The 20,061-nt window shown below is 42.9% G+C and overlaps 2 protein-coding genes and 1 long non-coding RNA gene across 3 annotated transcripts; 2 read left to right on the top strand and 1 right to left on the bottom strand.

Moving 5' to 3' along the window:
- Window positions 1-51: 51 nt before the first annotated feature.
- On the top strand, window positions 52-2,533 carry LOC142993981 (alpha-2-HS-glycoprotein-like). Its single transcript, XM_076144603.1, has 7 exons — window positions 52-323; window positions 657-767; window positions 935-1,016; window positions 1,138-1,292; window positions 1,382-1,480; window positions 1,670-1,741; window positions 1,849-2,533. Exons 1-7 carry the CDS (start codon window positions 120-122, stop codon window positions 2,317-2,319), a joined length of 1,194 nt encoding a protein of 397 aa, XP_076000718.1. The 5' UTR covers window positions 52-119; the 3' UTR covers window positions 2,320-2,533.
- A 1,253-nt stretch (window positions 2,534-3,786) lies between these two features.
- On the top strand, window positions 3,787-11,550 carry LOC142993961 (uncharacterized). The gene is made up of 2 exons (XR_012961332.1): window positions 3,787-4,035; window positions 8,479-11,550. It is a non-coding gene; the product is annotated as an uncharacterized LOC142993961 (long non-coding RNA).
- On the bottom strand, window positions 11,413-17,205 carry LOC142993960 (profilin-2-like). The gene is made up of 3 exons (XM_076144562.1): window positions 16,879-17,205; window positions 14,749-14,941; window positions 11,413-12,978 (listed from the first exon to the last, which is right to left on the bottom strand). The coding sequence occupies exons 1-3, from the start codon at window positions 17,005-17,007 to the stop codon at window positions 12,881-12,883; spliced, it is 420 nt and encodes a 139-aa protein (XP_076000677.1). The 5' UTR covers window positions 17,008-17,205; the 3' UTR covers window positions 11,413-12,880.
- Window positions 17,206-20,061: the final 2,856 nt, after the last annotated feature.

Here is a 20,061-nt window from a genome sequence, read left to right as displayed (position 1 = left end):
ACCTTGGCTGCTCTTCTGTTTTAAGTACAAGATATATACACCACAAGCGTTTGGTTCTGTCTCCCTTCCATTTCCGTATCAACTTGATACCTCTTGTGTGTGTGTAATCTCTTGTAGACATGAACCGCTTAGGTATTACTTTGGTTCTGGGACTTCTGGTGGGGGCATGGGCTCAAATACTACCCAATGTGGTCCGACCTGCATGTGATTCTCCTGAGGCCGAAGCAGCAGCTCTGGTCGCCCAGGATTACCTCAATGCACAGCACAATCATGGCTACAAGTATGCACTCAACAGGATCGAGGACATCAAGATTCTTTCCAGCGTAAGTCAAGTAGCGGTCTCACAATGAATACTCTCATGTGAGGTTAGAGGTTGGAAAATAGCATACAGTACATACCAACCAAAGCAACAACAGAACAAGATGCCAGGAAAACTGCATAATTTCAAAATGTTTACATTCATTTTTGATCATACTTTGAGATGTTTATTTATCTCAATAGATGGAGCTTTTTATGTCTGTGTGCAGGTGTTGATTACTTTTGTTGACATTACTGAGAACTACATCTCATATGTAAAACATTTTAGTTGAGGGATTGATATCTCCAGGGAATCATTTTCTCCTCTACATTCTCTACATCTTCTCTCCACTTCTTAGCCTGGAGCAGAGGACACGTATTCCATTGAAGTTGACCTGCTGGAGACAGACTGCCATGTGCTGGACCCAACACCTCTTGCCAACTGCACAGTCAGACCCAAACAATTGACGGTAAGATGTGTTTCTTGGTGGACAATAATTTACATGCAGAAATAGATGCAGGTATTCAGAGCAATGTACAGCTGATGTTGAGCATTGGACGTACAAAAGTTTAGATATGAAATAATATAATAAAGTTAATGTCCAATAATCGCAAGCGTTTGATTGTCTTCATTCAGGCAGTAGAAGGAGACTGTGATGTAGTGTTGAAGATGGTCAACGGATCTCTGACTGTCTCAGCTTTCAAGTGTAAAACAGAGGGTAAAACATTTTGACACGTTTTTTAACCATGTCAACACACACACACACACACACACACACCAAGTCAAATTCTCTGTGTGTCACCTTATTCACAAAAATCTGCATGGCTCTTTCTTTGTAGAGTCAACAGAGGACCTTTGTGTGGGCTGCCCCACTCTCCTTCCCCTAAATGACACCAATGCACTGGACTTTGTCCATGCATCTCTGGCAACCTTCAACAATAACACAATCAATACAATTTACACTATTTTTGATGTCGGAAGGATGTCATCACAGGTTTGTCCAAACACAGTTCACAATATGTAATGCATTGCACATCTGCCACGTCTGTCAATACATGAGTATTTCTGAAATTTCTATTTCAGATTGTGAGTGGTAGGTCCATCTTTTTTTCGGCAGAATATGTTGTAGTTGAAGCTAATTGCACTGATGGTGTGTGCATCGCCCTGGATGATGCTATGGCGGTAAGTACACAAAGCATGAGATTATGTACCAAGAAAAAAATTATATTGGGAGTTATATTTGTGAGTACAGCAATTGTCAAAAATACTCTTGGAATAATTGAAGAAATAAAAATACCCCCAATGTGTATTCATTGCATCAGGTATCCACACATTATAATAACCATCCTGCATTTTTATTTTCCCCATCAGGAACGTGGTATTTGTCAAGCGAAAGGCTTGAATAATGGACACACAGTGGACTGCAAGATGTTTCCAACTCTGGTAAGTGTTTGCTTTCACTAAGAATTGTGATTAAAAATGTAGACATGAACAAACATTGCTATAAGGAATATGTTTTTTAAGTCAGTTTTGATGCAAACCATTTTCAGATACCTATTGTAGATGCCAATAGCACAGCAGCTGCAGCTCCCGTCTCACGTCCAGTAGTTCACGTCCATGCAGGGGGCCTGGGACACCACAAACTCACTGCCCTCCATGACCCTCATCTAAGTGGCCTTCTGTCTACTGAGTCAGCAGAGTCTGATGAAGTGGTTCCTGTAGCCCCAGCAGTACCTGCAGCTGCACCTGCAGCTCCGGCTGCTGCTCCAGCTGTTGATCTAGCTCCAGCTGCTGACCCGGCTCCAGCTGCTGACCCGGCTCCAGCTGCTGACCCGGCTCCAGCTGCTGATCCAGCGCCTGCAGTTGATCCTGCTACAGTTGCTGACACTTCCTCACAGAGTGCCGAGATCCCTATTATTGTGTTTAAGAGAGAGGCACCTCTTCCAGATGCAGCTGTTGTCCAACTTGCAGTACCCATGTCTCTGGTGCCATTGTGTCCAGGGAGAATCAGATACTTCTAAGGGTTCAGGTTCCCCTATAGACCACACAGACTCTCTGCACATACCTTCTTCAGCAACAGTAGTCCTGATTCAACTTGATGGTTCAAAAAGATTAAGCAAAGTGCCCTGTGCCAGACTGAATAAAAAAATCTATTAAACTGTCAAATAAGTGTATTATGTATCTCATAACTGGAAATCTGCTTAAAATGCTTAATAAAGATTTGCATTAAACGTGGCTGAAAAAGTCACTTTTAAGTTTTGTAATCAAGTATCATTCTCATTATACACAAATATTTACATTAGTCATTTCAATGGTCCATTCATGTGATTATGTAACAATTGATTGGCCCCCACTGACATACATTTGAGGGCACAGAATGTCAAATTGTTCAGCAAAATCTGGACAGTATAGGTGCCACCAAAGGGCTTGGTGCAGAGATATTACATTAGATTGTGTAGGTGTACCTGATGAATTCATAGCAGCTGCAAATCAGATATTTTTTAAATGATACTCCAGTGCATTTACATTTCACAGATCTTCAGGTGGTTGACGTCTGAAAGGTCACCAAAGTTTAGTTCAGCATTTGAACAATATTTGGTGTTCCCCTGCAATGTCCATAGGCTTTTGAACGGACACTTGGACTAAACATTTAAAAACAGCCAGTGACTTAGAAAACATGAGAATGTTTGAGTATAACTTGTTTGACACTAATGTTTTTTGAGTAAGAACACATATTTGCACTTATCTTTGAATGAACACAATAAATGAATGGCACTCTTACTCATTCCTGCCAAATCTGATTTCAAAAGAACTTCAAGGATAAGTCCCACTGTTTGCTCATTCTGTTGACTCGCCCCTACGACTTGCAGATGAACCCACTGACATTTCTACCAATGCATCTGCCACTTGTGCAAAAAAAAAAAATATATATATATATCTTGTACAAAAGATTCTCAATACCCACCTTGAGTTCCTTTATGTATAATCACTGAAGAAAACTAATTTTACATCTTAACCATGAGCAGCACCTCCTCCCCAACAGAAAGCCAGAATTGTGCATTTTCTTCAATGAAGCATCCCAAAACCCATTTCATTCAGGTCACTGGTAAATGTTAGTCTCTTTTTGTGAATGATCAATGATTCATAGCAGTGGTTCATGGCAAATAAGCTAAACAAGGGCAATGTACCTTTTGAACTGGGAAGACATTCTGCCAACAAGTACTGAGAAAGCAAACAGCAACTAAACTTTGAAACCAGTAAAGAGGAAAAACAATCATTATCCGCCCATGCCACGAGAGGCAAGCTGGCTTTTGTAACATCCTACTCAAATGGCATTTTACTTCAATGTTTACCATTTTGACATGTCCTACCACAACCCTGAACCCCCAAAACCAAACAAGCTTACAGACAGCAAACATTTGGTCAGTTTAAATTGTTTATTTTCAGTTACGGTGGTCTAGTTTCCCCCTTCTCTCTGGACAGGCTGGTTCATCCATCCTGCAATAGACAAGCATATTAGTCCAGTGTCTTACAGATAGCTCATCACAATAATAATAATACCATACCTTTTGCTTGGTGGCTAGCTGGAGAGCCCTCTGCTTGAAAATACTCTCCAGGAACATAGGGTGGAATATTACTGCTGGTGCTTTGAGGTGCATTTGGTCTTAATGGTGCCTTGCTGGAAGATGGCTCATGGGGCAAATTTCTAAAATATGGCCCATATGGAACAGAGAACGGTAAACCTGATTCTTCAAGCGTGGCTGACATGGCGTCCATGTTACCAGAAGAGGCACTGGACATTCCTTCTCCAAGCTGTTTGGAATGTTTTGGTTCATCCTCTGGTTGATTAAAATGCTGGGGATGGTGGGTGTTGTAGTGGTGTCTCAAAAACTTTGAAGCCAGGAAGTTCTTTGTGCCATGAACTGGATCCCTCAACCACCGTTGAGGGTGACTGGCACTGCTGAGCTCTCTACCTGCAGGACCATGCTGTAGCAGAACATGGCCATTTGAGTGCACCGTAGCGTCGGTTTTTAAAGATTTCTTTGGGTCACTCAAGGGTGGTTGTGGCTCTGAGGGGGTTTTAGAGACTGTTTTTGTAGGGGCCTGAGCATCTTGAATCATATAGTATGGGATCAGTGCAGGGTCATGCAATTCATGTGTGCCTTTATAATGCATTGGAGCTTCAGATGTACTCAACTTTGTCTCAGGCTTCTGTTCCTTAGCTGCATGTGGTTGTCTCATGTAATGAGACAGCACAGAAGGATATCTTATGTCTGCAGAAGATGGTTGGCCATGTTGTTGCTGCAGATAAGGATAATAAGGCCATATCACCTTTACTGGGTTAGTAACTGCATCCTGGGGTTTGGGAGGTGCATTGGAGACAGCTGGAGGCACATTGGAGACAGCTGGAGGCCCATTGGAGACCGCTGGAGGCCCATTGGAGACAGCTGGAGGCCCATTGGAGACAGCTGGAGGCCCATTGGAGACCGCTGGAGGCCCATTGGAGACTGCTGGCAGCTCATTTGGTGGATATGGCCACCTAATGTTTTGTAAGTTAGCGGGCACAAAAAAGGGCAGCGGCTGTTCTGGCTTTTGCAAATCAGGTAATGTGGCAAGATTGCCATCTGGTGGTTGGTAATATGGCTGCCATTCAGGCAAATTTCTAAATTGAAGGGTTGGAGGCACATTGGAGTGCACTGGGGGCCCATTGGAGTCCGCTGAGATCTCACTTGGTGGATATGGCCACTCCAGATTAGGGAAGTTAGCAGGCATGAAAAAGGGTTGTGTGAGTTTTGTTTTTTGCAAGTCAGGTAATGCAGAGAGACTGTGACCTGGTGGTTGAGAATATTGCTGCCATTCAGGCCAATTCCCAAATTGCGGTGATTGGGGCACACTGGCGGCAGCCGCTGGGGGCAAACTGGCGGGAGCCGCTGGGGGCACACTGGCGGGAGCCGCTGGGGGCACACTGGCGGGAGCCGCTGGGGGCACACTTGGTGGGTATGGCCACTTGAGATTCTGTGAATTGGAAGGGATGAAAAAAGGTTGTGGCAGTTCTGGCTTGTGCAAGTCAAGTAATACAGCAAGATTTTCATCTGGTTGTTGAAAATATTGCTGCCATTCAGGCCAATTTCCAAATTGTGGTGGTGGTGGTACATGGGCGTCTGCTGGGGGCACATTGGCGTCCACAATGGGGTCCGCTGGGGGCACGTTGGTGTCCACAATGGAGTCCACTGGGGGCACGTTTGTGTCCACTGGCAGGTCACTTGGTGGATATGGCCACTTCAGATTTGGTAAATTAGATGGGCTGAAAAAAGGTTGTGGCAGTTCTGGCTTTTGCAAGTCAAGTAATGCAGCAAGATTTTCATCTGGTGGTTGGAAGTATGGCTGCCATCCAGGCCAATTTCCAAATTGTGGTGGCGGAGGTACATGGGTGTCCACATTGGGGGGCACGTGGGCGTCCACATTGGCGGGCACGTGGGCATTCACATTGGGGGGCACGTTGACGTCCACTGGCAGGTCACTTGGTGGATATGGCCACTTGAGATTTGGTAAATTAGATGGGCTGAAAAAAGGTTGTGGCAGTTCTGGCTTTTGCAAGTCAAGTAATGCAGCAAGATTTTCATCTGGTGGTTGGAAGTATGGCTGCCATCCAGGCCAATTTCCAAATTGTGGTGGTGGAGGTACATGGGTGTCCACATTGGGGGGCACGTGGGCGTCCACATTGGCGGGCACGTGGGCATTCACATTGGGGGGCACGTGGGCATTCACATTGGGGGGCACGTTGATGTCCACTGGCAGGTCACTTGGTGGATATGGCCACTTGAGATTTGGTAAATTAGATGGGCTGAAAAAAGGTTGTGGCAGTTCTGGCTTTTGCAAGTCAAGTAATGCAGCAAGATTTTCATCTGGTGGTTGGAAGTATGGCTGCCATCCAGGCCAATTTCCAAATTGTGGTGGTGGAGGTACATGGGCGTCTGCTGGGGGCACATGGGCGTCTGCTGGGGGCACATGGGCGTCTGCTGGGGGCACATGGGCGTCTGCTGGGGGCACATGGGCGTCTGCTGGGGGCACATGGGCGTCTGCTGGCAGGTCACTTGGTGGATATGGCCACTTGAGATTTTGTGAGTTAGAAGGCACAACAAAGGTTTGCAGCAGTTCTGGCCCTCGCAAGTCAGGTAATGCAGAAAGAATGCCATCTGATGGCTGCTTTCCAAGTGGAAGCGACTGAGGTCTATTGTTCCCCAAAGCTTGATCATTTTTAGGTGCAGAGTTAGAAGTTGGCAAAACTTGGGGTGGTGTTGCTTCAACTGGGTTTGGGGGAGTTAAAGACTTGTGAAAGAAATGGGATAGCCCTGGGTACATTGAAATTATCTCTTTGCTCCCAAGTCCAAGGGGAACATGGTGGTGAAGATGCTGATGAAAAGCAATTTGTGGGCAGCAATTAGAAATTCCAGATGGGCAAATCTCTGGGCAAGGATTTTGGGGATGTATGCCAGAATTACTAGGCGGTGCAAGAGGAGACTCCTTCGGTTTATGATTATCGGCTGGAGTGAACCGAGTTGGTTGGCGAGGGGGTACCTTTACTGGCTGGGTATATGGGTAGCGAGGGTGCTGTGGTTGTTTCTTTGGTGGTCTAGAAACTGGGGGTTTTGGTTGCACAGGGTGCAGTTGAAAGGGCTCCTGAGCTCCTGGAGAATCAATGTTGTTGGGTGATGGTTTTTCAGGCACTTCAGGCTGAATAGTTGGCCGAGATGCTGGTGGGTGAGGAAAAAGGGGAAATTGGTAGATGGGCTGAGTTACTGAAGGCTGTACAGGTTTCTGAGGATGCCCAGGTGTGTAGTCAACTGTAGTGGCTGGTGTAGGAGGCGTTTCCGGTTTAGGTGGCTGACGATAAGGATAGAAGTATAGAAGTGGTGGCATTTGGGCCTTGGGAGGCAGGGTAACTGGAGAAATTGTAGTAGTCAAAGGTGGAAGCTCAGGCTTTCGTGGAGGGACTGGATCAGATGGTTTAACATAAAATGGATAAGGGTAAAAATATGGTTTCACTTCTTCAGGAGCCTTTGGGGGTTGAGGAAAAGCAGGCACAGAGGGAACAGGTGGCTGTGCGGGGATGTTTGGAGGTCGAGGATAAGCAGGCACCTGGGGAAAATGTGGCTGTGCGGGAACGTTTGGAGGTCGAGGATAAGCAGGCACCTGGGGAACATGAGGCTGTGAAGGCACCTTTGTGGGTTGAGGATAGGCAGGCACCATGGGAACAGGAGGCTGTGAAGGCACTTTTGGGGGTTGAGGAAAAGCAGGCACCATGGGAACAGGAGGCTGTGAAGGCACCTTTGGGGGTTGAGGATAGGCAGGCACTGAGGGAACAGGAGGCTGTGAGGGCACCTTTGGGGGTTGAGGATAAATGGGCACCTGGGGAACAGGAGGCTGTGAAGGCATCTTTGTGGGTTGAGGATAGGCAGGCACCATGGGAACAGGAGGCTGTGAAGGCACTTTTGGGGGTTGAGGATAAGCAGGCACCATGGGAACAGGAGGCTGTGAAGGCACCTTTGGGGGTTGAGGATAGGCAGGCACTGAGGGAACAGGAGGCTGTGAGGGCACCTTTGGGGGTTGAGGATAAATGGGCACCTGGGGAACAGGAGGCTGTGAAGGCATCTTTGGGGGTTGAGGATAAGCTGGCACCATGGGAACAGGAGGCTGTGAAGGCACCTTTGGGGGTTGAGGATAAATGGGCACCTGGGGAACAGGAGGCTGTGAAGGCACCTTTGGGGGTCGAGGATAAATGGGCACCTGGGGAACAGGAGGCTGTGGAGGCACCTTTGGGGGTTGAGGATAAATGGGCAACTGAGGCTGTGGCAGAACGTTTGGGGGTTGAGGATGAAAAGGCACAGTAGTTGAAAGATCAGGTGAGCTCAATGGGTTGGAAGGCTCTTCCCTTGTGACTGGTTTCTCATTTTGGGAGTTTGGCATTGTTGCTGGGCTGGGTGTGGGCTCAGGATTATATGGAGACGGTGAAGGGCAGGAGATTTTAATCTGTCCCTCTCCATCCAAGCCAACAGTGTACATTTGATCCTGGAATAAAGAGTTAAAAGTTTTAAGTACAAACTTAAAGTACAGTCAATTTCATTTAATAATCCAACCAATTTCAATAAATAAGGATTTTCACCTTTATTTCGACACAGGGTTCATAGCGAGCAGAGACGACTACACCTCCTGGATGGACAACTACACTGAAACCACATCGAGGCGAAACTTCCATCAATGGCTCCCATTGGTCCTTTACTGAAAGTTAGTATAACAACCAACCAGTCAGTCAAGTGGTCATAAAACTTAAGACTGAGAAACGTAATAATTCCCAGGACCAGAACTAGCCTTTATGCTTAGACTACAGATTTGTATACTGATTTAGTATTTAAGTTGTACACAAAATGTCAAATTAGCCCAACCATGTATAAAACGGCTTTTATTCAATCCACAGTTTTTAAAAAAAAAAAACTAAAAAAAACTTAAGAGCCTCAAATCATGGCGGCATATCAATGACTTAATACGCAATTTCCTGGCCAAATGGTCACCCCCTCCATTGTAGAGGCAAATTCACCTCAAACAAGTGCAGCCTTTGTGACAAGGTCCCCTGCCCCCAGAATCTTGTTTCAACACATTTTTCAAGTCACAATTTTAAAATGTGGACTGAATCCTTATTGTTGGCATCAGGCATTGGCCATCATTTGTGAATGTCACTCAGCAGTTGTTCAGCATGCTCAGATTTCAACCAGCGGCAATTTTGTTCTTATTCAGCATTGATTCATTCCACCCAGAGAATGTGAAGTAGTCCATACTTACCATTTACTTTAATTTTGCTGACAGAGATGGTCCATTCAGTATTTATCATCATGCCCCCAGCATAGCAGGTGACCATTGGAGGGTTAGTTGATTGTCTCACGACAGGGCAAGACATCCTCACTGGTAACCCACACCAACGCAATGGCAGAACATAGTTGTCCTCCTGAAAACCAGGAATAAGAACACTTTGAGTGAGGAAAGGCATGTCTCAAATATAAATTACAAAAGTAAAATATCCCACCTCACGATTGACAAAGCAGCCATCATATGGTGCAAGTAAAAGCATATCTCTCCGTGTTGACCTCACAGTGTATCCGCAGCTTTGTGGTAACTTGAGCAGAGGCAGAGGGGATAGACTTCCTGAGAAATAGGTCAGTTTAATGTCAGTTCCAATGGAGTGCAGTCAACGTCTTTGCCTACTTTAGATATGATGCATGAATGTACAGATTAGGCCATAGGATCAATACTCGCCCCTGTCAACAAATAGAGATCCAGGAATGGAATCGGCATCTTTGACTTGAAGCTTCATGTACTCTCCTGTACATTCAACCTTTGGTTCCATTTTCAAGAGTCTTTCCACAGGTGCATTGTCTGACATTTGAGACACAGCAGCCTGTCCTTTAAATTGCTCAGGATCCCAGCCTTGCAAAAAAAACAAGAAGTTAAGCTCTCAGGTGTAGTCCATGTTCAATCTTGCTTTATACATCAGGTTTCAAGCAAATGAAGCCAACAGGTATTCAGTGCATGTTGCCTAGGCAATGCTGTGATCTATGTCTTAGGTTAATGCAATTCTGCTGGATGAATAGTGCCGAGCAGACTCATTCTGAGGCCATCACAGTGAGATCTAATTCAGGTGTTGCAGTTCCCAATTCCTTCAACTCCTTTTCTTGGCTGTCACAACTGATAACATATCTGGTGAGGTCAATCTGGCTCCATATAAAGCCTTTGTTTCCATATTAAGTGAGATGTGGAGGTGCAAGATCAAACCAGGTTATGCAAGTTGGGTGCTGAATTTAGGATCACAATAGGAGGGTACCAGGACATCTAAAACAATTACCATGCTCAAATAACTGCAATATACTTTACATGTAAACTTTACATACCCATGTCAGACTGGTAATCTGCATCAACAGTCGGGAAATTCTTTGTGGCCTTGCGTCCTTTGAGTTTCAAACCTTGTAGAGAATTGAGCCCAATTAAGAGCCTTCCATGGTGTGGCTCACGTGAACCTCTTGGGCTCACTGTCAGGTTTCCTCTCATTTTGTGTGATTTTGAAGATATCTGAACCCTTGTCAGTTTTGAGCCATGACAAAAGGAAGTGACCATCGCAAAAAGGCCTACACATAGCAACAAGTTACAGCCCCTGACCTCACTACACGCCATTTCAGTAAAAAAGAAAACAATCACTGCCTCAGCAGTGTGCCTTGCCTGCTGGGCTCTGGTATGCTCAGAGTAATAAAGAGTCCTCTAAGACTCAAATCATAAGTACTTGCAGGTGTTGCTTGTTATGCAATTAAGGACTGGGCATCAGTTTGTGATGTCAGCCCAGACAGCAGTCTTCCATTCCACTAATTAGGCTTTATTCATAGACCTTCCATCTATCGTAGTGTTAGAGGTAGACGTTTTTATATCACCAAGCTTTACTGTGAAGTTATACATTACAGTCTAGTTCAAACAATATATCCTGTGCAGTCCCCCACATTATTCATCCTTTTAATGTTCTTAAATTAGACCAAATTGACACCAGCCTGCCTATTCCTGTACTTCTCTCTGATATGGCCTTATACATTTCTGGTAGCTCAAATTAACTCTACTTGTTTAAATAACTTCATATTAACTCTTAACCTTGGCTTTATACAGTATATGTTAATTTATGAAACCCAGTTATGTGATCTGGCATTATCAGTGAGGAACACTGATAACAGTGAGGAGCAGAACAGAGAGCGTTCTGTTCCTATGTTAGATTTCTGAAACTTTCTGTTTCTCATTGCATTTTGTGGTCAAAAATCAGTTTATGGTGCAAGAAATGCTTTTGGCCAACAATGTTCATTTTGGATTTTACTTACAAACCCACAAAACCTATATTAAAGTTCAAAGATGGGACTTTATACAAAATAATTGACAAGCCCCTTCACATTACCTTTATTCACCTTGAACTGAATATTAGGGAAGAACCCCTTATCGGTCTGTAAACATGACGTCACCAATTCATTGCATTTGAAATGATTTTGTGGCAGAAGAAATGTGACTCAAAAAAGACAATATACCAAAAGTAATTTTTCTGTTGTTTTATTCTGTACATATTCCACGAAGTCTGGAGATTACTGATGCCAAAATATCCCGTAGGAAAGTGCCATTAAAAGTTACTTCTTGCTGGGGCAGCAGTTAAAAATCCAACTCATAGTAGCAACAGATCAGATCGAGTTTATGGCACAGAATACACAGTTATTCTCAAAGTTTTCACAAGACAACTTACAAATGTTCTTATTCCAACCAACACCATTTTCAATAGGTTTAGTGTACACAGCATCTTTTTTCTTTTAAATATACTTCTAAGTACCATACTATGACAATTTGTGAATACACCTTCGATAACTAAAGCACAAGGCAAATTATTCCAAGGTGTTGGAGCCCAACAACCTGGGTTTACAGTCAAATGCATTCATACTGTAGTGAAATGACATTGCTATCAGTTAATGTAGTGGAAATTAGCAGTAAATCCATTAGTTTTGAAAAGTTATCTTAAGTAGCTGTTAAGTGTATTACAGTCATCTGAAGTTGTCTTAATGATTCACAAACAATGATGCCAACAATCAATCGATCAGAATGAGCTGAAGCAATTCCGATAGGCCTCATATTGACGATTGGTCCGAACGGGAGATGGGAGAAAAACAAACTCCAAACATGAGTGTGTGGTGGTACAGCAAAATTTACAGATGCAAGAGCTGGCGGACAAATGTCAGAGATGATAATGACAATATTGAGACCTCAGTGATGCTGAGTTTACACTACACTCAATACCCCAACACCACGTCATTAACGTTTAAGACCACATTCAGGTACAACAGCAAAAGAATGTGATGGTAAAATAAGGTGTGTTAAGGGTGGCAAATGGATACATACATCGGACTTTGTCAGAGGAAACTTGTAATTTCTTTAATGGTGGCTATGAAAAACATGAAGACAAAGGCAAATGAGAAGATGGTTTTGGCTGGAATAGTATATGTTCGGGGAGGCTGAGATCTCTGCATCTTTAAATGGGAATGCTCGCAACTTTTCAATGCCGACATGCTGATGACAAGAAACATTGTGAACTCAGTCAGTTACTTAGTAATGCTTAAAAAAAATAAAAAAAATGCAAACCATCACTGCTGTTACATGTGTACTTCCCATTGGAAATTTACCCAGTTGCTGAGTGAATGTTATACAATGCAAGTCCAAATTTATTTTTACACTTTTATTACAGCTTGGATCCATTTTTTGCACTCTTTTGGGAACTATACATTTAAACAATTCCAATTAACATGCCATTAATGTAGTGCCAAAAAAGTGAGAAGTACAATGTTCAAATGGGGGAAGGTTTAAAGGGGGGGGGGGGGGGGGGGGGGGTAAGCAAAATGAAGGCTGTATATAAAAGTAGACTGGAGGAAGTAATATTGTATGATATTTTATCCTGGAAGTGCTGTCAACACAATGCGGTGAGTGGGAGTGAGTTGCGAAGTAGATGGATGGTGGCGAGGTTGCTCATAATTGGGCCTTCCTCAGGTAATCAGCCATTCCATGTGTTTTCTGGTTAAGTTTTCCGCCATGGACCCCCTCATTTCCCATGACAAAAATCAATACTGGAGCAGACAAGGGAAAGAAGAGAAATGAACAAAATTGAAGAGTCTTCCCACCACATTGTGAAGGGGGGGAAACAAAGGTGACACAGTATCTTACCACTCTTCAGTGCTATTAAACCTTTTCAAGACATTTGACTGCTTGCAGGAAAAATCGTAACAGCAATATTTCTTTTCTCTTCTTTTGTCCCTCAAATTTTTATCTAATGGAGTTTGACAACATTAAAACCCTGAATCTCTCAAGTATTTTGCCATTGAGAAAGCCTTCTTGTTCAATCCACCTCCATGGACCCCTTCTTTGCCCATTACAAACACCAAAACTGAAAGAGAAGAGATAGAAAAGGGACAGTTCAGAAGAAGTGAAGGAAAAAGGAAATTAGGGGTGGGGTGATGCGTCGACGTAAACCGACTACGTAAATAAGTCGGTTTGCATAACCGTGCATGGCGCAAGATGGCTGCGCCAGGTGGAAATCATGCACACAACCGGAGAACAAGCTGTGGCGAAAAAAAGTCACCCATGGTCTCAAGTAAAAGCATCGTGGAGGACGTGGTGGACGACTTTGTGTCCCCGCCCACCAAGCATGATATACTAGGACAGGGGTGGTGAACACGCGGCTCTTTGCTGGCTGACGTGCGGAAGCGCAATCTGACCTGCGTCTCCCTCGCAAATTCACTTGCGTCTCCCAGTCAGACCAACTGATCGCAGCGTAAACTGACCTGCGTCAGTCAAAAGGTGGCTATTTGTGGAATAATGCATTGCAAAATCTTTGTTACATTTGTCTGTTTTCAAGAGAAAATGATTGGGGAAATTTTGAAATAAGTTTCATATTTATCTTGGGGAAAATAATTGCTATATTGCGTAATAAATATATTCTATAGATTAATCAACTAATCGAAAAAATAATCCGTCGATTAATCGTTTAAAAAAATAATCGTTAGGTGCAGCCCTAAAGGTAATGCATTCAAAAGTAAGGAATATCATCACCGAGTTTGTCCAGGAGCATGTTTCCTTTGCTGGTTCTCTCTCCTACTAAAGACTGCAACAAGTGACAAGTTTGTATCTGGAGAGTGAACCCTCCGACATGCAGCCTGTGGTTGACAATGGCTGAATGTTACCCAATTTCTTATTCTACATTGATTACAAGCTGTAGGGAAAACGAGCATTAAAGGCTCTACAGACACCTGCTTTTAACAGCAGAGGACAGCTAACAGAGCAAGCTGGTGGCTCTCGTAAAGACAACTGTCGAGGTTTTGCTGGTCTGGCTAAATCGAGAAAGGAATAGGAAACATGCCAGAGACTTGGAAACAAGTAGACTTGGTGAAGTTGCATGCGGGAAAAAAAACTAGCATAGCAATGCACTTGCTCACAATGATAAGGTACTTCATCCGAGCACTTGTACACAGAACATGCAGAGAGGGAAAAAAAAAATCATAAAGGGAATCAAAACAACATAAAAATAGCACTGTGATGGATTAAAGACAGGAAAACAAAAGGTTGGAATGAAATCAGCCACCAGAAATCACCAGAAAGAGTACAGTGGGCAACCCTTGGCTTACGAGGTCTAAATGCAGACCATTAGAGGTCCATTTAACTTTGCCTGTCAGTATCTAGATGCCGCTACTGTTTAATATTTCTTTCCCTCCTTCAAATCGTCTTGCTATGCTATAAGCGTCATGCGAGGTGGCTCCCATGAGCATAGACAGTTTAACCCATTGAGACAGCTTCTTAATACTGTAGTTAAAATGATGTTAAGTTCTTTAACCATTTTTTACCTGTGTGAGCCTTTCCAACAGAGATGTTGAATGTGGGCTCTCCTCCTTGGCCCTTTGTCCTTATGTCCATCGTCCAATCCCCATCGTCCATGAGGCTGTCTCTGAGGACTGAGCACTTCTTGGAGCCCAGAGTGAGACCACCGGTATGGAAGCTCATCCTGTCCTTACCAGTGAGGATATCAATTTCTTGACTCTGAAACAGACAAGAAAGCACAAGAGTTCGGGAAAGTTCAGTCAAATCTATAGACAGACAATTTGGTGACTTAATAGTATAAAACACGCAGCTTAAAAACTCTGGATGGTTTAAAAATAAAGGTGGCATTTTGATGACGACCCGACAACCAGCTATCCATTATTATTCATTAAGTGACAGAGGCTGTTGAGTTTATCACCTTATGCCTGCATCATCAGGGCTTCAGTTATTGCTGATGTCATTACATTTTTCTGATTGCTTGTTTACCCCCTAAAGGACCATGTGGTGAGAAATGTCCATCCAAAGTTCCCAGAATTCTAAGAGATGTCTTCAAACTTCATTTTAAAAGTTATAGAGGGATTCAATTTACAGTTGGAATCCATCAGTGCTGCTTTTAGTATTGTATTTGGTATGGCAGTCTCTCCTAATCATTGAACTTGAGATGCATTTCTCTCTTACTTCACAGATCTACAGGCTATGCCAGACCAGTGACTGATTACCATAACAACCAACAGTTCCTTTTTATTTTACATCCCAGGCGGGACAGGACGGGGTTGTATGGATGCGGGGTTGGGTTGGGTCTCTGGGTGGGATGTCCTTCATGTTTCTCTTTTCTCTCCCTCTCTTTACCACAGCCTATGATGCAATGTGTCCTAGCTGTTTGACATCATCCTGTAAAAACTGTATTTACCCTATGAGATCATTGCAATTTCCTTCTACTTGTATTAAGATGCTAAGATACTTTATTAATCGTCATTTTGCATGCAATTCACAGCAAATCGCAGGCAATTGGAATTTATCTTGCACCCCCTCATATCACACACACACACACAATCAAACACATGCCTCAGGGTCTGCATATAAAGTTTAACAACAATAGTAACAATAATACAGCCTTCCTTCCTTCTTTCTCTCTCTTTCCCCTCTTTCTGTATAAAAAATGGTCTCCAAAATACCCTATAATTGTATGCGCAATGTCATGTAAAATGTTTGCTTCAATAAAAACATAGCAAAAAAAAGAAAAAAGCTTGAGATGCAAATTGTTAGTTTCACAAGCAAGTCTTGAAATGATGCATCTCAATGTGGCTTTAAAATAGAACATAAAAGCAGTAATAATCTAAAGTTGCTGGAAAAAACAAAAAATAAATAAATAATTCCGTTAGCCATAACGGAGCCAAAACATTGCCTCCTAGTCAGCCAAATATTGTGAAACGTCTGTATCAGCCAAACACGCAAACCATATGACAACTCTATCAGTCTCTCTTGTAAAGTTGACCAATGGAGGTTGATAATCTGATAGGTCACACATTTCGCCGTAGCACCGGTGTTGACCCAAGCTTTGTGACCATAGCCTTGCAGTGGGTCAAGGAAGTAAGAGTGACGTCTCTGCGTCGGGCGACAGCTCGCTCAATCAATTAAAAGAAAACACGTTGGCAGAGTAAAATAGTATAATTAGATATAAAATGCAGAGATAAGTCACGTCGCTCAGATGCGGGGCCGAATGGAACCCAGGTTTAGCATTTTCGGGCATCGGTTGCCGGCATCTTAACATTTGCTAATCAAAGCCACCATGCACCCGGAGCATGCACGCGCCCCCTGTCCCGGACACCGTCTATTCGCTGGTTTTTTAAAACAAGCCCCGAGTGGCAATAAAGCAATGTTTAGGGAAAATGTGGCCATTACATGTGCGAACTCGTGTAGTATTTTACGCCTCGATATGTGAAAGCAACACCGATCGGAGGTTTATCTGATCTACACGAGGTCTAATCCCGCAACGTTTCCTTTAGCAGGAAATAGTCGTGGCAGGCCAGCGATAAGAGAGTTAGCGTTAGCCTGCTAAGCTAGCCCTGCGAGCCTTCAACATGGACGAAACATAAACCAAACATAGTCCAACGACGCCACACGCCCACCGCAACCACTTCATGTCGACTCCTTACCGTGATATTTTTGAAAGTACCACCGGCATGTGCTGCCCAAACATATTTGGCGTCCGTATAACCAACAATGGCGCCATCCTGACAGCTGCCATCGGCCATCAGGTTGTCCACGTAGCTTTGCCAAGACATATTCAAGAAATTGGGTGAAATATAAAAAAAGATCCTAAAGATCGGAGGCAAAGGTTGCCAGAGAAAGTCGAATATAGGCGGGGGTGGGGGGGAGAGCTGCAGATGAATTTAATGAGTCTCCAATGGAACCCACACTCCGACGTTATCCAACGTCAAGGCTGGGGCAGCAGAGAAAGCCAGGGCAGGAGGCAGCGGCAGGGTGTATTCCGCGTCAGATCACTCCGCACAATGAGCTCCCGGCGCTTTTATGGCAGCGGGCGGCGGAATAAAAAAGGGACTTCTCAGCTCCGCCATGAGCCAAGTGTCACGGGTATACTTAAAAGTGAAAGATACAGACAGATTTATTCATCAATCCGCCATTCATTGTGTTTTATGTAGTGGGTAATACAGTTAGAACGGATTGGAAATACGTCTAGAGGCTACAGTTCAGCCAGGGGGAGCAGCTTTGTGACTAATAACGCCCCCGAATTAACTGATTACTTTTACAAATGTAAACCTAATTTTGTTTTCTGAAATGGATCAACTCTGGTATGTAGATGCACAGAGCTAAATGTCAACGTCTGCTCCTGCTGCTGGGTTGTTGAGACACAAACACACACACACACACACACGCACACACACACACACACGCACACACACGCACACACACACACACACACACACCAATATTCTCACACGCGGAGATAGGAATGGAGAAGTTAGTAGTGCCTTGCTCAAGAGCAACATGGCCGACCGTTCAGCGTGGTCAGAGTAAGTGTGAGACCCCAACCTTCTTGTCAAAATAAGGGATCAAACCAACTTTTATAAATACTTCTCTATTAATAGCATCCATGCTTGGTGGGGGAACAGTGCACACAATTTCTTCTGTCGCTTGGTAAAGAAATTACACAACACGTCATTTTACTGATTAAAGGGATTTTGAATTAGAGTCAATCTATCACAATTCTTAGACTGGCAAAGTGGGTTGAATGCACAAAGATCTGCTGCCATTCCGCTAAAACACTTGATGAAAAATAGTCTGTGTGCAAGAGGCTGCATATGTTCCATTTCTAATTTATCACCTAAATCTGATAGATTAAAGTTTAATCTAAAGTTTCCTGGATTCCAAACAGATAAAGGCTTGTGGATTACAATGCATTTCAAAAAATATTGCACAAATGCCTCACTTCTGAATAAAGATAATTCTTATTTGGAAAACAAGTAATTCAATACATGCAAATTGCATTGTGTTTAATTCCAGAGGCTGCCCTGTCATTTAGAGATACTATATTAGTGCTGTTTGATTGCTGAACCTCATAAACTTCAGATGGTTGAGATGATTGTTGTCTTATAAACTCATCATTTTGTGAAACACATACTTAAATGTCATTAAATAAGATAATTTACAGTTATATTTAGTCAAACTGGAAATGGAATAATTATGTTTTGATATTAAGTTGTGACAAGTTTACAGTTAGTTGGATCATGTTTGAGGGGTTGACAAGCTTCACACATTGCATGACTGCCTTGAAAACCATTTCAGTCTCTTCACACCTGTTCACAAGAACATCTGAACAATGTTAGTGACTAGTATTAATGTACAACAGTTAAACCAGCTTTAAGTAGTAATTTCCTCTCAATATACCAACAAATATACATACAGAGATTAGTATGGAAGGAAAACGTCAACGTGGGTGTGTTAGTTTTAAGCTTCATGCAAGATAACCAAAAAAGGAAGCATGATACCTAGTGTGAAAAGTGCAGCCCTTCGCCACTAGGGGCAGTGTTATCTATGGTTTGATAGCGCTCCTATTCGGTCTTTGTGTATTTTCTTGGCGCAGAGCTATGCAAAACACATTTTAAATCTCATATTATGGCCTTTAAAAAATGTTTTAATCTAGGACTGCTTTACTGATTAAATGGTAAAGCATCATCAGTGGTATTCCATGATTGCTTATAATATATTTGGTGAAGTATGTAGGCTGATAAAGTTACACATATCAACATACTGCACATACATACTTGTGAAGGTTGGTAGGCCTTTTTCTGTCGGCTTCCCCAAATAGCAAAAACTCCAGGTGTTAATTTTTCACAGTTTACTTCTTCATTTCACCAAGTGCCACCAAGGGTATATAGCAAAATGCCTTAACCATGCTTGAAGCCTTATATTCTTTCAGCCATAACTCCGTAAATGATACTCCTGTTGATTTCAAGCAGAATGTTGCATGCTCAAAACGTTTTATACAGCTTGGCTAATGAGTTGAGACTATGAAGTAGTCTGGAACATACATCTTACTGCAGCAACATATGCTGACTGTTGTTACATTACATTACATTACATGTAATGACTGTTGTTATATACAAGAGCTAAGAAATGTTGGCTCAGTGTGAAGGAGCAACTCTAGACTTAGCTTAATTAAAAGGGGAAATGGGGAGAGCTGGAGTGTCCAGTTTTTTATGTCTAGCTGACATGTCATAGATTGATAAGTGATGTTTTCTGTATATTGAATAAAGGGTTGTATCAATTATTAGGACTCAGAACTGTATATAACCTATTGTGTCAGACGGAGGTGCTGGTGCAGGTGGCAAATCCTACAGATAGAGAGATAGATTGATCAAAATTAAGTCACCTACGGCTTCTTTGATCCTTATTGGAATGAAATATGTGCATTAGTCTTGCTGCTGATAATTACAAACAGAAATGCCAATTTCTGACAATGATGAAAAAATAAAACTGTAAGAACAACAACTTATTCACACAGAGTGCATATATTGCACTACTGTATGATGAAGTGATAACATTACTTTTCAAACGTCTTCCCTTTGACATGCCTGCCATGCCTGTCATACCTGCACACTATCTTGTGCCAGTAGAGCACATTAGATGGTGTTGAGCTCCAAGCAGCACAGAATTAGCTTTCATTGTAGATTTTATTGCTCACAAAATACACTTTCAATCATGGAAAGGATGGGTTGATTAATAAATACGGAGATAATAATATTTTGGATGGAATAAAAGGGTGAGTCACAGTGATGCCACACATGTACATTGTAACTCACCTTCACCGTAATAAT

This window comes from Genypterus blacodes, unplaced genomic scaffold (genome assembly GCF_046128005.1).
Source record: "Genypterus blacodes isolate CSIRO-AG114 ecotype Tasmania unplaced genomic scaffold, CSIRO-AGI_Gbla_v1 ptg000029l_1, whole genome shotgun sequence".
Classification (NCBI taxonomy): domain Eukaryota; kingdom Metazoa; phylum Chordata; class Actinopteri; order Ophidiiformes; family Ophidiidae; genus Genypterus; species Genypterus blacodes.
The sequence above is the reverse complement of the archived record's forward strand: the minus strand, read 5'-3'. Positions and strand labels throughout refer to the sequence as shown.